The sequence below is a fragment of the Nerophis ophidion genome, linkage group LG01, assembly GCF_033978795.1.
Source record: "Nerophis ophidion isolate RoL-2023_Sa linkage group LG01, RoL_Noph_v1.0, whole genome shotgun sequence".
Classification (NCBI taxonomy): Eukaryota; Metazoa; Chordata; class Actinopteri; order Syngnathiformes; family Syngnathidae; genus Nerophis; species Nerophis ophidion.
This window is the reverse complement of record NC_084611.1, coordinates 30,594,981-30,608,561: the sequence shown is the minus strand read 5'-3', so window position 1 is coordinate 30,608,561 and position 13,581 is coordinate 30,594,981. Positions and strand designations below refer to the sequence as shown.

General features: G+C 37.6%; 1 protein-coding gene across 2 annotated transcripts in view; it reads right to left on the bottom strand.

Annotated features, from left to right (window-relative positions):
* Positions 1 to 13,581, bottom strand: part of cbwd (COBW domain containing) — a 45,292-nt gene that overhangs the window by 31,077 nt on the left and 634 nt on the right. The window contains exons 2-6 of one of the 2 annotated variants that reach the window (XM_061900652.1): positions 8,845 to 8,977; positions 7,252 to 7,338; positions 6,741 to 6,837; positions 6,576 to 6,667; positions 2,145 to 2,204 (exon numbers count right to left, since the gene is read on the bottom strand). In XM_061900652.1, coding sequence (XP_061756636.1) covers positions 2,145 to 2,204; positions 6,576 to 6,667; positions 6,741 to 6,837; positions 7,252 to 7,338; positions 8,845 to 8,944 — 436 coding nt within the window. In that variant the 5' untranslated portion in view covers positions 8,945 to 8,977. The remainder of the gene's footprint in view (positions 1 to 2,144; positions 2,205 to 6,575; positions 6,668 to 6,740; positions 6,838 to 7,251; positions 7,339 to 8,844; positions 8,978 to 13,581) is intronic. The other variant, XM_061900662.1, reaches the window with a different exon arrangement.

Sequence of the window (13,581 nt, the reverse complement as noted above, 5' to 3'; positions counted from 1 at the left end):
CCGCATTGTCATTTCACATCACTCACGTCAAAGGCTCACCAAAGTCACATGAAGCTGTTGATGTCTAAGTACATCAACAGACTTCACCTCCACTTGGCACTGCCCTGACAGCTGTCGATAGCTGAGAGATGATAAAATGAAGTGGCGCGCCAAGTCACATCGATTCCTAATTTGTCTTACGTCTCATCTTTTGACAATACTCACGCAAAAGGCTCACCAATGTGGAGCTATGTTATCGAAGATTAAATGGATCAAAAAGTTGATCTGCCAGAAGTTGATAAACTTGAGATAGTCGCGGTCAAAGATTATCTGCCGTGTTCTTGTTAGCAATGTAATGTTGTGTCACCCTTAACCCACAAACGGAAGTCTCGCTTGGTGAATATTAGTATTGATCGCCAAAACATAATAATAGAAAATAAGACAAATACTGCACTGTAAAACACATTAGGGCTGGGCGATATGGACAAAAAAGTATATCTCGATATATTTTTACTTAAACTCGATATTCGATATATATCTCGATATATCTTACGGTGAAAGTGTACTATTTAAATTGTAGATTGTCACATCAAAACAATGAATGAACACATGTGGAGTTGTATACTTAACAAAAAAAGGTGAAATAACTGAAAACATGTTTGATATTCTAGTTTCTTCAAAATAGCCTCCTTTTGCTCTGATTACTGCTTTGCACACTCTTGGCATTCTCTCCATGAGTATATATGATCTTATATACGGGGGGTGCACTAAATGTAAGTGTATATTGTGTTTTTTATGGTGATTTAGTTAAAAGGAAAATATATATATATATGTACATATATACTGTATATATATATATATATTTTTTTTTTTAAATAAAAATGAATAAAAAATTATTCTGCGGCCCGGTACCAATCGGGCCACGGCCCGGTGGTTGGGGACCTCTGCTCTACATAAATAAAAAAGAAAAATATTCTTTCTACGTAAAATAAATAACATAGCTGTGCAAATAATACAAAATGCATCAAACTCAGATAAAAAATACATTTGAAGGCAGGCACTTTTTAATTTCCAGTCGACGAAGTAATGGACTGTCACACACGTAAGGTTCTGGTCAGCGCCAAGTAAGTGACTTGACTAAATTGTGCGGCTTCGATCTTCCTCACTTTGGAATACATTTTTGGCAGCATTTCTCGTTCGAAATATACCCGGCTTGGCAACTCGAGAACAGTTTTGATTTGGGCTTACATGGTAAACAACTCCAGTTAATGTTTTATCCAGAGCCGTACATTTGTCCAAATGTGGCCAAGTAGACGCACTGTTGGTTTCCTGGATGTCGTCTACATTGCTAAAAGAAAAATCTAAGGAAGATAATCCCTCTGCCATCTTTTACTAGTTTTTTTTAATATATTAATCGCCCGCTTGACACTCTCGTCGTCATTTGGGATGTGCGTGTCTGTTGCAATTCCCCTTCCTGGTTCGATGACCTGCCCTATCTTGACTCTGACTGGCCAGTCCATAATGTTTTGCTGTAATCTTAACCATTCGCGACTCATCATAGTAAACAACCAACCAATCATGGATGTTCCTATAGGTGCAAGCACATCTTGGAAGGAGGAAGGGGAGGGGTTTGGTAGCCCATGGAGTTTTGAAAGGGAGTGAAGCGGGGGAGAACAAGGAACACAACAAATAAGTGGTGTTTAGTCATTGTATCGTAAAATAAATTATATCGACATTACGATATTATCTTAATTCACTGAGATAAGCTCCAGCACCCCCAGCGACTCCGAAAGGGACAAGCGGTAGAAAATGGATGGATGGATATCTTGTTTAAAAATATATCGATATATCTTACAAACTCAATATATCGTCCAGCCCAAATACACATAGGACATAAGTAAGACATTAACACCTAATTTAGGCCAAAATTAATATCGCGACGTCGTACAGAATATTCGACATAAGTGTTATATGGCAAGGGACGACTATAGTTTACACAGATAATTGTCCTGGGCGGAGCCTTTAGGAAAATAATGAGGTTTGGCATATCTGTGATGACAACAGTTTGTCCTTGGAACAGATGATTTCTATTTCCATTATTTCCTATGGCAATAAAACACCTAAGAGTGCTGGAACAGCAAGAATGGCTAAAAGGAAACACTCACCATCCAGGTAGATGTCACTGCCGAGTTCTGCGTCAACCCAGAACATGGAGGCTACAGCACCTATCCGACAAACAAACATACAACATGTCATTTTCTTTTATTCAAAAGCAAATTGCATAAATCAGAGTCCTTTAGACCATGTTAATCATTTGTATTCTCCAAATGATAAATTAACAAAATTGTGGCAAGTAATTGCCACAAAAATAGCAGAAAAGTAGCAATGCATCCTCCAAAAACAGATAAAAAGCACACTATTTAGAAAAAATGCATGCATTTTTGTGTTCCATGTAAGTTCTTCAGACCGATTTGTGATTTCCTATGTTTGTTTTGTTCCCATTTTCCAGTGCATGAGCTCTTCAGCTGTCACCATGACAGCCACATCTTGTTCACATAATACAGTTTTGGACAAGCAGTCAAGTCAGAACAGGAAAGACTTGTAAATATTTGATGAACGCATATTTAAATGGCATGTTCTGTGCAACTCATCCAAACGGCTTTCCTGGAAGAAAGAACAAAATTCCCATCGCCCCTCCCCCCAAAAACGGAGGCTTTATGATTGACAGCAGTGGCAGGGCCAATGACAAGAGATAACGAGGATGTCTGGATGCCAAGAGGATTGAAAACAGCCCAGAGTCTGCCCAGGCTGATACCTGTCACTTAGCGACATACCCAAGAAGGTGCAGGGCTCATCCCGCAACGGCCAAATATTGATGTTCTTACTCTAAACATGAGCGCTGCTGATGGCTTCTGTATTCTTTTGTTGCCGAGATGGGTATCAGCTGGTGTCAAAGAAAGACAAAGCGCAGATGGGGACAATACAAAGATTTCAGCAGGTGTTCAAACATGAACAGCAGTAGACGAATATTAATTATACTAACTTTACAAAATTAACTGTATTACACTACGTTGAACTCACTGTGAGAAGGTTGTTTTGATGAATAGTAATCATAAATCAGAATGAGAGGAAACAAGCACAGGTCTAGCTTCAGTTTTGAAAGCCTGATTGCCTGCAACCAGTCAAGGCGATTAAAATAGTTTGTTGACTAAAAAAGGATGGAAAGTTAAATTACATCCATATGGTCCTTTTGGCAGCATTATTCTATGCCTGTTACATGGAAATAAGAGTCGAGCATTCAAATGATTAACCATTTTTTACAACACTTATTCCAAACATTTACTAAATTCACATTAACGTATTTACACACTATGAATGTTAACGTTAACAATGTTACTTTAAAGGGACCCATGATTATTTTTATCTTTTCAGTCTTATAAATGTTGTTACACTGTTGTGTGTTAAACAATAAATACCAAACCATCAAATCATAAGGTTCATGCATTTGGACATGACCTTACACACAGTTTTGGGTGCCTCTGACTGCTTTGGTTTGGTTTGATGTCACAGAGTGGTGGATATACTTATTTGAACATTTAGTATAAGCTATTTGCCAGAGGGTGAAGAGCTCATCCCCCAGTCTACTTCAGGCTGTGAGAACGTGATGGCTGCTGCCTGCAGGCTGGCGTGGTATTCTTTCTTGTCTAATGCTCTCCCACCTGCTATGTTGTCTATAAAATAAATACTTTGGTACTTTTTGGTCTACGGCATTTTGTGCGGGACTATATTAGACAGTAAGATAAAGAATTGTTTGCATCTAATTTTGGCATGTGCACAATAACACCAATGTGCAACATGGAGTGACATACATTCTGGTAATAACAATAATAGGTAATAATAGCAACTTTTTTCCATTGAGTTCTGTATTGATCAAAGACTGTGACCAGTTAATCTTTATACAGTTAATAAAGTTTATTTTTGACCATGTCTGAAAAAAAATAGTGATGATGTTCGACTTTAAGCTATATATTTAACAGTGTACATTTTCATAAGATGCATTTTGATACTTTAGGGGAGAACCGTGTGTGGAGGATTTCAATTGCAATCAGGGAACCCTTCCACAAATAAACATCTTGTGAACATGCGCAGAAAGAAGATTATGAATGTGACCGCAGATCTAAAATTATGCAATATTTACACCTAAGCATATCCAATACATAGTATCTAGACCAGGGGTCCCCATACTTTTTGACTCGGGGGCCGCATTGGGTTAAAAAAATTTGGCCGGGGGACGCGCTCTATTTGCCGTATTTCCTTGAATTGCCGCAGGGCATATAGTATGGGTCTGCCTTGAATTACTGCCGGGTCAAACCCGCTTCCCAAAATAATTAGTGCATGCTTAGTATTACCGCCTGGTCAAACTCGTGACGTCACGAGTGACACTTCCCCTGTCATCATTTTCAAAATGGAGGAGGTTGATTTCAATACCAGTAATTTGAAACCGCATAAAGGGAAGAAGATTAAGAGCTATTCAGTAGGAATTAAGGTCCAAGCTTACATCACACTCAAATTTTTACTGCATACCTTTGGTAAGTGCCAGAGTGAGAAGAGGTTTTAAAATAATTACCGCATGCTTACTTTTACCGCATGCCTTTGGTAAGCGCAGGAGTTAGAAAAGGTTTTAAATTGATTAGCGCCCCGGCGGCAATTCAAGGAAATACGGTATATTCCGAGTGCGATGATGTCATGTTATCGATGGGAAAATGCATTTGTACGCAATATGATTTGCCTGAGACACTGAAAATAACAAGCAGTAGAAAATGGATTAGAAAGGACAGATTTTAAAAAATTGTAATAAAAATAAATACATAGAAGTAAATAAAAATAAAAACTTTTTTTTTTTCTTTTTTTAACTTGGGACTTCCCGCTGGCCGGATATTAGACGCTGACGGGGCGGATCCATGGTTTGGGGACCACTGAGCTAGACCATGGATTCTCAAACAGTGGTACGGGGGCTCCATCTAGTGGTACCCTAAAGACTCACCCGATTAAAGGACAGTGTTTTCTTTTTCTGTACACAGACACAGTGTTACTGTTCCAACTGTGTGTAATGTTACAGTGCCTGAAAAGATTAAATATACTTGTTAAAAAAAAAAAAACAGCTGCCTTGTTTTTAATGTATACTTAGGCCTACTACGCTACTGTGTTTTAATGTTGGTCACTATGGTGGTACTTGGAGAGCCACGTATTTTTGGGAGGTGGTACTTGGTGAAAAAAACACTGACCCAGACCACAAGGAAGTGTTTTAAATGTAGTTTAGAATTATCATAGGTCCTCTTTAAATCACTGAAGTTTGTTTGTTTTTTTTACTGTTAGTTACATTATCATCTGCAGTTGAGATAGGCCCCAGAATCCCCCGTGACCTCGAACGGGAAAAGCGGTAGAAAATGGATGGATGGATGAATAAAAAAATGTAATATATTGAAATTAAATTATTTGGTGCAACAGCTAAAATTATGAGGAAAGAAAACTACCACCTGCTACCCAGGAACGTACAAATATTCGTATTAATAAAATAAAATACATATATCCTTCGGGAATAATTTGAATAAAAACATTTGTATATACGTACAACCTTTAAGACCATTAGCATATCAGTATGTGTAAATAGGTTAATGTACTAATATAGTCTGGTTAAAGAAACAGTTAAAACTCAAAGTCTTTACAAAACACAAGGAAGAAAAATATTGATAAACATTTTTAACCTTACTGATAAATGAGATAATTTGATCAATCTCATTATGTGAATCACACCTTACAAATAATGTAAGCAATGGGCAGCATGACTCAGTGGGTAGAGTGTAACTGAAGGGTTACTAGTTTGATCCCGGCCATTCAAGTGTCCCCGAGCAAGACACCGCACCCCAAACTGCTCCTGACTGGTCGTGGTTAGCGCCTTGCATAGAAGCTTCCATCATCAGTATTCCGCAATTGTGTTATTTTTCATGTGTAATGACAATAAAAAAGCCTATTCACTCCCCATAAAGCAATAGATAATATCCCTCCAAAACCTGACACCTTTTATGTCAGCTACTTCTCTTTGTTTTCTTAATGTCTATACCCGCTATTCTATTTTCTGCTGGATTTACTCTCTACTTTATGCTGGGGCTGCCACATATACTGTAATATTGTACATGGTAATTGGTACATATTGTATATATGTTATAGACATTATATATCTGTATATATAATATACTGTACACATATTAAGTATATATTGTATATATTCGCAGATATGTTATATTTTATATTGCTATATCTAGTCTATTTATACCTGCATTGTCATTTCCATCCTTACCCTCTCCATCATTGTAACTGAGCTACTGTGTTGAACAATTTCCCTTGTGGATTATTAAAGTTTGTCTCGGACTAAGTCTATTCTATTTTTCTATTATGGGGTAGGAATAATGAATAAGCTCTGCTTCTTACTACTCCTTTCCGAATATATTGGAATGAGAAAAAAATATGTGTATTGTAACTGTATGCATGTTCAAAATAATCTAATACCATAACCATGATTAGCAACATTGTATTACCTGGATCAGCAAGTCCTGTGGTTTCCAAAAGGATGTAGTCAAACTTTCCCTTCTTCTCCATCAGGTTTTCAATAGCTTTAAGGCCATTGTCCCTGAAAATGAATCCAAAAAAGTATTTTTTTTTTGCTGAAAGGGTCAACAATTTACACCTATGAATTGACCTACTTGACAGAGCAACAAAGGCAGCCATTTCTCAGCTCCAACCACTCCTCATAAAGTTCTCCAGCATGGCTCACTGCCAGGGACTTCTCAAGAGCGCTACCTGTTGGTGAAGCATGCAAACTACCAGGTCAGAAACAACCAAACTGTGCCAAAAATGTCATATTGACATAAAACAAAGAGACAAAAATAGTTTACATAGAGATGCCAAGCAGACTGAATTAGGTCATGCAAATACAATATGCAGAAGGACATACAAATAGGTAGGAAATAAAGCAATCACAATGTAGCATTTACCATTGAGGAACTACAGCCATTTTATGAGGAGAACCCCCATTTTCATACTTAATTACACAGGGGAAATATAGTCAATAATTACAATAGAGAATATAGAAACTAAATAAACCCAATAACAAAACCTATTCATTAACTTGTGTTTTTTGTTGTTGCCTTGCTGCCCTCTTGAGGAAAAACGCCAAACAACAGCAACACCAATTAGAATGCTCTTTGTGCTTACCTTCTCCAAATTCATTGAGTATGACAGCAATCCGTTTGCTATGTTGTTCGGTTAAAATGTAGTTCAGCAGTGTGGTCTTTCCAGCGCCTACAAATACAGTATAGTACAGAATTACATCAGGTTAAGTTAGGTTTTAAAGGGGCAAAACCAACATTCAAAACCAACTTTTCTTAGCTACTAGTACCTGCTGTTGTGCATCTGCATCGAGTGTTGAAAATTTGAAATCAAAATGTGGAGGCATTGCAGAGATATTTATAAAACAATCTTCCGACTTCTTCCAAACGGTTGGTTTGGAATGTGCACAATTGGTGACGTCACAAATTGGGAACACCGTCAGTGAATTATACATACGGTATGAATGTACCCAAACGGCCTAGCGCGTCTGCCATTTTTAATTTATGCACGATTATCTGGAGTTTTGACGAAAAAATGCCCAAGATACGACCTGATGAACAAAAAGGATGTTATTGGTTGTATTACCAAACGTGGGACACTATTTAAGCCTCCACTATCTTCTGAAGAAGTATTAAGTGCCTGGAAAACTGTTTTGTTTTGCTGCAATGTGCCCTCAACTCAGAAAACTTATCTTTGTGTGTGTGCAAACCATTTTGAAGATTCCTGCTTCATGAACCTGTAGCAGTATAAAGATGGATTTTCCCAGAAGTTAATTCTAATGGCAGACTCGGTGACTACTATTAATGGCAGACAAGGACACAATGAAACGGTAGGAAACAAAAGTAAGTTAAAAATATGTGAATGATATGTTAGCAATTTTGTTGTGTAGGTAGCTTAGCCTTCTACTGCAAGACATTACCTTCGCCGTCTTGTGGCAAAATAAAGAATGGTTTTCCTAAAAACTACTTTTACGAGTAAGTAATATAATCTGTCATTACGTTTGCAATGTAGCTTGTTGCGTACCTTACTGTACAGCCGGTTTGAACCTCTATTGCTTACAACTCAATACAGCTGTGCAGCGAGGTAAATCACATGATATAAAAACCCTTTTATTGTCAAAATATACATGTATACATGCAGGACTGTAGCATTGGAAAAGTTACAGACTCGGTAGAAGTTTAACCTCAGCCAGCATATAGTTCAGGACCTGTAGGCTGGTCCGCCTGCATCTTCGTCTCCGTCCTTAGTGCCGACAACAAACCACAGGGAGCTGCTGATCACGCTACATCATCTGGGATGTTGTGTTGTGGTTAAAGTCACTCAAAACAGATGGCTGGTTGCGGTCACCAATGTCCGTAGAGAACAATAAAAGCAAGAAATCTAAAAAACTACAAAAGCATTTCTGCGGGGCAGGGGTGACGGCTCACTCAGCGTGAAGTAGCGTGGGGAGGACAGGTTAATTTACATCGAACAACGTCGCCTCTCCAAACGAATCGTTTTGAAAGGGAGTAAAAAAATGGCTGGAAAATATAGGTCTGTAAGAATGCAAATATTGACCAAAGGACCACCATTACATTTATGTAGATCACAAAGAAGTGTTTTCAATATAGAAAACAAATAATGTCATGAACCCTTTGAGGACACATTTTTATAAGGCTGTGATGTGAGGAGGAGGATAGAACACTAGCAGCGTCTCACCAAGGTAGCCAGTGATGATGGTGACAGGGATCTGCTCTGCAGGACCATCAGGCTGGGTGTCGATGGGCACCAACTCTGGGCAATCATCGTCATCCGCCATCACCACGACATTTAAACAACCTGGCAGGATGTACTGAAGGATCAAAACAGTAATAAGGTCACTGGACAATTAATTAGTTCTATTGAGACCCAATACGAAGGCTGTAGCAAATAACCGTCCGCAAACAGCCAAATTTATGAACAAAGCAAACTATAACCTGCCACACAAGAATGTACAACAATTCTCCTCAACAAATGAAGAGAATTATAACCTTAGAAATGTTTTTACTTAAAACAGTTGTACACTTAAGACCTTTAGAAAGTATGTGGAACTAAATTATGGAATTGATTAATAAAAAATGCACTAATATGATCCATTTTAAGCAACTGTTCAAAGTGTTTAAAAAGTACAAAGCAGAAGAATCCAGATGAACATCTTGAACTTTACTGTAAAATGAAATATTCATATTCATGTTATAATGTGAATCACAATTTATTTGATCATTTGTTGAGAACTTCAGTATATATGGTTTTAAATTCTGTACACATTGAGAACAGGAAGTGAACAAATGTGTTAGTATTTGCTATGTAATGGAAAAGGGGTAAGATTAATTAAGCGCTGCTTCTTCCTACTCCTTTTTAAACATGTTGTAAAGAGAAACTGGAAATATGTGATGTATCATATTGTAACTGCATGCATGTTCGAAATAAACTCGAACTCAACTCAGTCAGCGTACATTTTTGTCAGTCGTTTGCGTCGGTGTTAATTGGAGCTTAACTAACCTGGGTTTGTAATATCGTGGTTGCTTTATTTTGATGCATAAGAAGAGAAATATGAGCAACACGTCTCGGTATAATATGACGTTTTGGGTTGCAATACACTTAATACCTGCAACATCAACAGGAATAATGTGCACTAGCTTCATCAATACTAACTTTTTGTTCTGCTTGTACACCACCACTACCACACATATTATAGATTATATATGTTCGTTATGTTTTTGTAAATGTAACCAAGGCAGAGACTGAGACCAGTTACACCTGTTTTTTTTTTATATATTAAATGAGAAGTTACATATGAAAATAGTTTAAGTAATGCAATGTACGTTTTTCTACCTGCTCAGTGGACTTGTGGTCAGAGCGTCCGCCTTGAGATCAGTAGGTCGTGAGTTCAAACCCTGGCCGAGTCATACCAAAGACTATAAAAATGACCTCCCTGTTTGGCACTTAGCATCATGGGTTAGAATTGGGTGATAAATCACCAAAATGATTCCCGAGCGCAGTCACCGCTGCTGCTAACTGCTCTCCTCCTCTCCCACTTGGTGGAACAAAAGGATGGGTCAAATAAGGGCTGGGATCTCTGTGCGATATAGAAAATAACTATATTGTGATATTTGGGTAATTGTTCTGACACAGTTGCTTTTAGCTGCGGTCTTTACACTACATGCGTTTCCCACTCTTTCTTGTCTCTCCTTCTCAAAGAGACAAAAAAAAGCACACTTTCTTACATACATCACGTGTGCAAAGTCACACGCCCTCCCCGAGCAGAGAGGTAGCTCCGTACATGGGTAACATTAGCTGTGATGCTAATGGTGCATTGCGAGTGGTAATACGAGAGAGAGAGAAGGTGCAAATCTGGGAACAAACGAAGGAAGAATTAATTCCCAAGAAAAACAGCACAGGGTGCATCGGCTGGCGGGGGTTTGGCTTCAAGCGGGAATATGTTGAACACCTATGCGGCAAAAGCGTTGCTACAAAAAGTAGCGGCACTGCTAATTTGTAGCGTCATTTGAAAAGTTACCTGCTAGAGAATGAAGAGTGCATAAAACTGCATTACAAAATCTCCTTTCGGTGCCACACCCACAAAATGTCAAAGCAACAATTTCCAGATCAACACTATATGAAAAAAAAAACAACAACAGGAGATAACATCTGCAGGAACCTACCACTGAACGAAGGACATACACGATTTGATTTCTTATTATGCAGCTCATTTTTATTTGAGAGTTTTTGAAATATCTTGTGTGACATCATGCACAAAAGTGCACTTTATTTGTTTTTAACTATTCTAGTGGAGTTCTGTACAAAAAGTGCACTTTAATTTATTGTTGTTTTAATGTGTAATCTTAGTGACATCATGCACAAAAGCGCACTTTATTTGTTTTTAACTATTCTAGTGGAGTTCTGTACAAAAAGTGCACTTTAATTTAGTGTTGTTTTAATATGTAATCTTAGTGACATCATGCACAAAAGTGCACTCATAACTTGTTTTAAAATCCATCCATTTTCTACCGCTTATTCCCATTCGGGGTCGCGGGGGCGCTGGCGCCTATCTCAGCTACAATCGGGCGGAAGGCGGGGTACACCCTGGACAAGTCGCCACCTCATCGCAGGGCCAACACAGATAGACAGACAACATTCACACTCACATTCACACCCATCCATCCATTTTCTACCGCTTGTTCCCTTTCGGGGTCTCGGGGGGCGCTGGCGCCTATCTCAGCTACAATCGGGCGGAAGGCGGGGTACACCCTGGACAAGTCGCCACCTCATCGCAGGGCCAACACAGATAGACAGACAACATTCACACTCACATTCACACACTAAGGCCAATTCAGTGTTGCCAATCAAAATGTCTCTGACAATCTTGCACTTTCTGTTTTGGAAATGACATGAATGTTTGTGCCACCGCTTAATAACTTTTTAGTAAATACAGCTTTGCTAAATTAACTTTAGTTGTGATTTCCCTCTCTGCATGATTAAAATGAGCATACATTAATGCAGTATGAAGAAGAATGTTTTAGTATAGACACTTGGTTGCTTTGTTGGGTCTGCTTCTGTCTCTGGCCATGCTCCCTCCTCCCCAGCGGACAATGGCGTGGAACACCGCAGAGGCCACCACAGTGTATATGTTTATTTTACTTTTTATTCACAGCTGTATGTAGAAGTGTCTGGTTGTATCTGCTGCTTTAATGTCTTTAACGTCCCTCTGTGTTCTTTGATGTTTGATGTTTCCCTCTTACACACATGTAAGAGGGATGTGTACTATGGCTATGAGTTGTTGTTTTTTTTTCCCTTGGCCTCAGTCTGCACCCCCACTCCAGGGCCCAGGCTAAGATCGATTTTTTTTATTTTAATCTTCTATTCTTTTCTCCCATACCCCCCCTGTTTACCTGTATGTCATCTTTTTTGTAAGGGGCGCTGGAAGCCGGCAGACCCGTCAGCGATCCTGTTCTGTCTCCCTGTAATGTTTGTCTGATCTTGAATGGGATTGTGCTGAAAATTTTAATTTTCCTGAAGGAACTCTCCTGACGGAATAAATAAAGTACTATCTAATCTATCTAATCTAATCTAGAATCATCATACTGCTGTGATTATATGCATTAAGTGTTCATTCAAGGCTAAGGCAAAATATCGCAAAACGTATCGTGCATCGCGACACGGCCTAAAAATATCGAGATATTAATAAAAGGCCCTAGATCAGGGGTCACCAACGCGGTGCCTACTGGCACCAGGTAACCCGTAAGGACCAGATGAGTCGCTCGCTGGCCTGTTCTAAAAATAGCTCAAATAGCAGCACTTACCAGTTAGCTGCCTCTATTTTTAAAATTTTATTCATTTACTAGCAAGCTGATCTCGCTTTGCTCGACATTTTTAATTCTAAGAGAGACAAAACTCAAATAGAATTTGAAAATCCAAGAAAATATTTTAAAGACTTGGTCTTCACTTGTTTAAATAAATTCATTTATTTTTTTTACTTTGCTTCTTATAACTTTCAGAAAGACAATTTTAGAGAAAAAATAAAACCTTAAAAATTATTTTAGGATTTTCAAACACATATACCTTTTTACCTTTTAAATTACTTCCCCTTCTTTCCTGACAATGTAAATCAATGTTCAAGTAATTTATTTTTTTTATTGTAAAAAATAATAAATACATTTTAATTTAATTCTTCATTTTAGCTTCTGTTTTTTTGACGAAGAATATTTGTGAAATATTTCTTCAAACTTCAAAAATTATTCCGGCAAACCTAGAAAATCTGTAGAATCAAATTTAAATCTTATTTCAAAGTCTTGAATTAATTTTAAAATTTTTGTTCGGGAAAATCTAGAGGAAATAATGATTTGTCTTTGTTAGAAATATAGCTTGGTCCAATTTGTTATATACAATAACAAAGTGCAGATTGGATTGTAACCTATTTAAAACATGTCATCAAAATTCTAAAATTAATCTTAATCAGGAAAAATTACTAATGATGTTCGATGAATTATTTTTTTTATTTTTTCAAAAAGATTCGAATTAGATAGTTTTTCCTCTTCATTTTTTTTTGGTTGAATTTTCAATTGTAAAGAGTCTAAATTGAAGATTAGCTATGTTTCAAAATGTTATTTTAATTTTTTTCGTGTATTCTCCTCTTTTAAACTTGTCAATTAAGTGGTTTTTTCCATTATTTATTCTCTACAAAAAACCTTCCGTAAAAGGAAAAAAAAATGTATGACAGAATGGCAGACAGAAATACCCATTAAAATATATATATACATTTATTTATTAAAGGTAAATTGAGCAAATTGGCTATTTCTGGCAAATTATTTAAATGTGTATCAAACTGGTAGCCCTTCGCATTAATCAATACCCAAGAAGTAACTCTTTGTTTCAAACTTGGTGACCCCTGCCCTAGATCAAATGCAAAGGTTAATT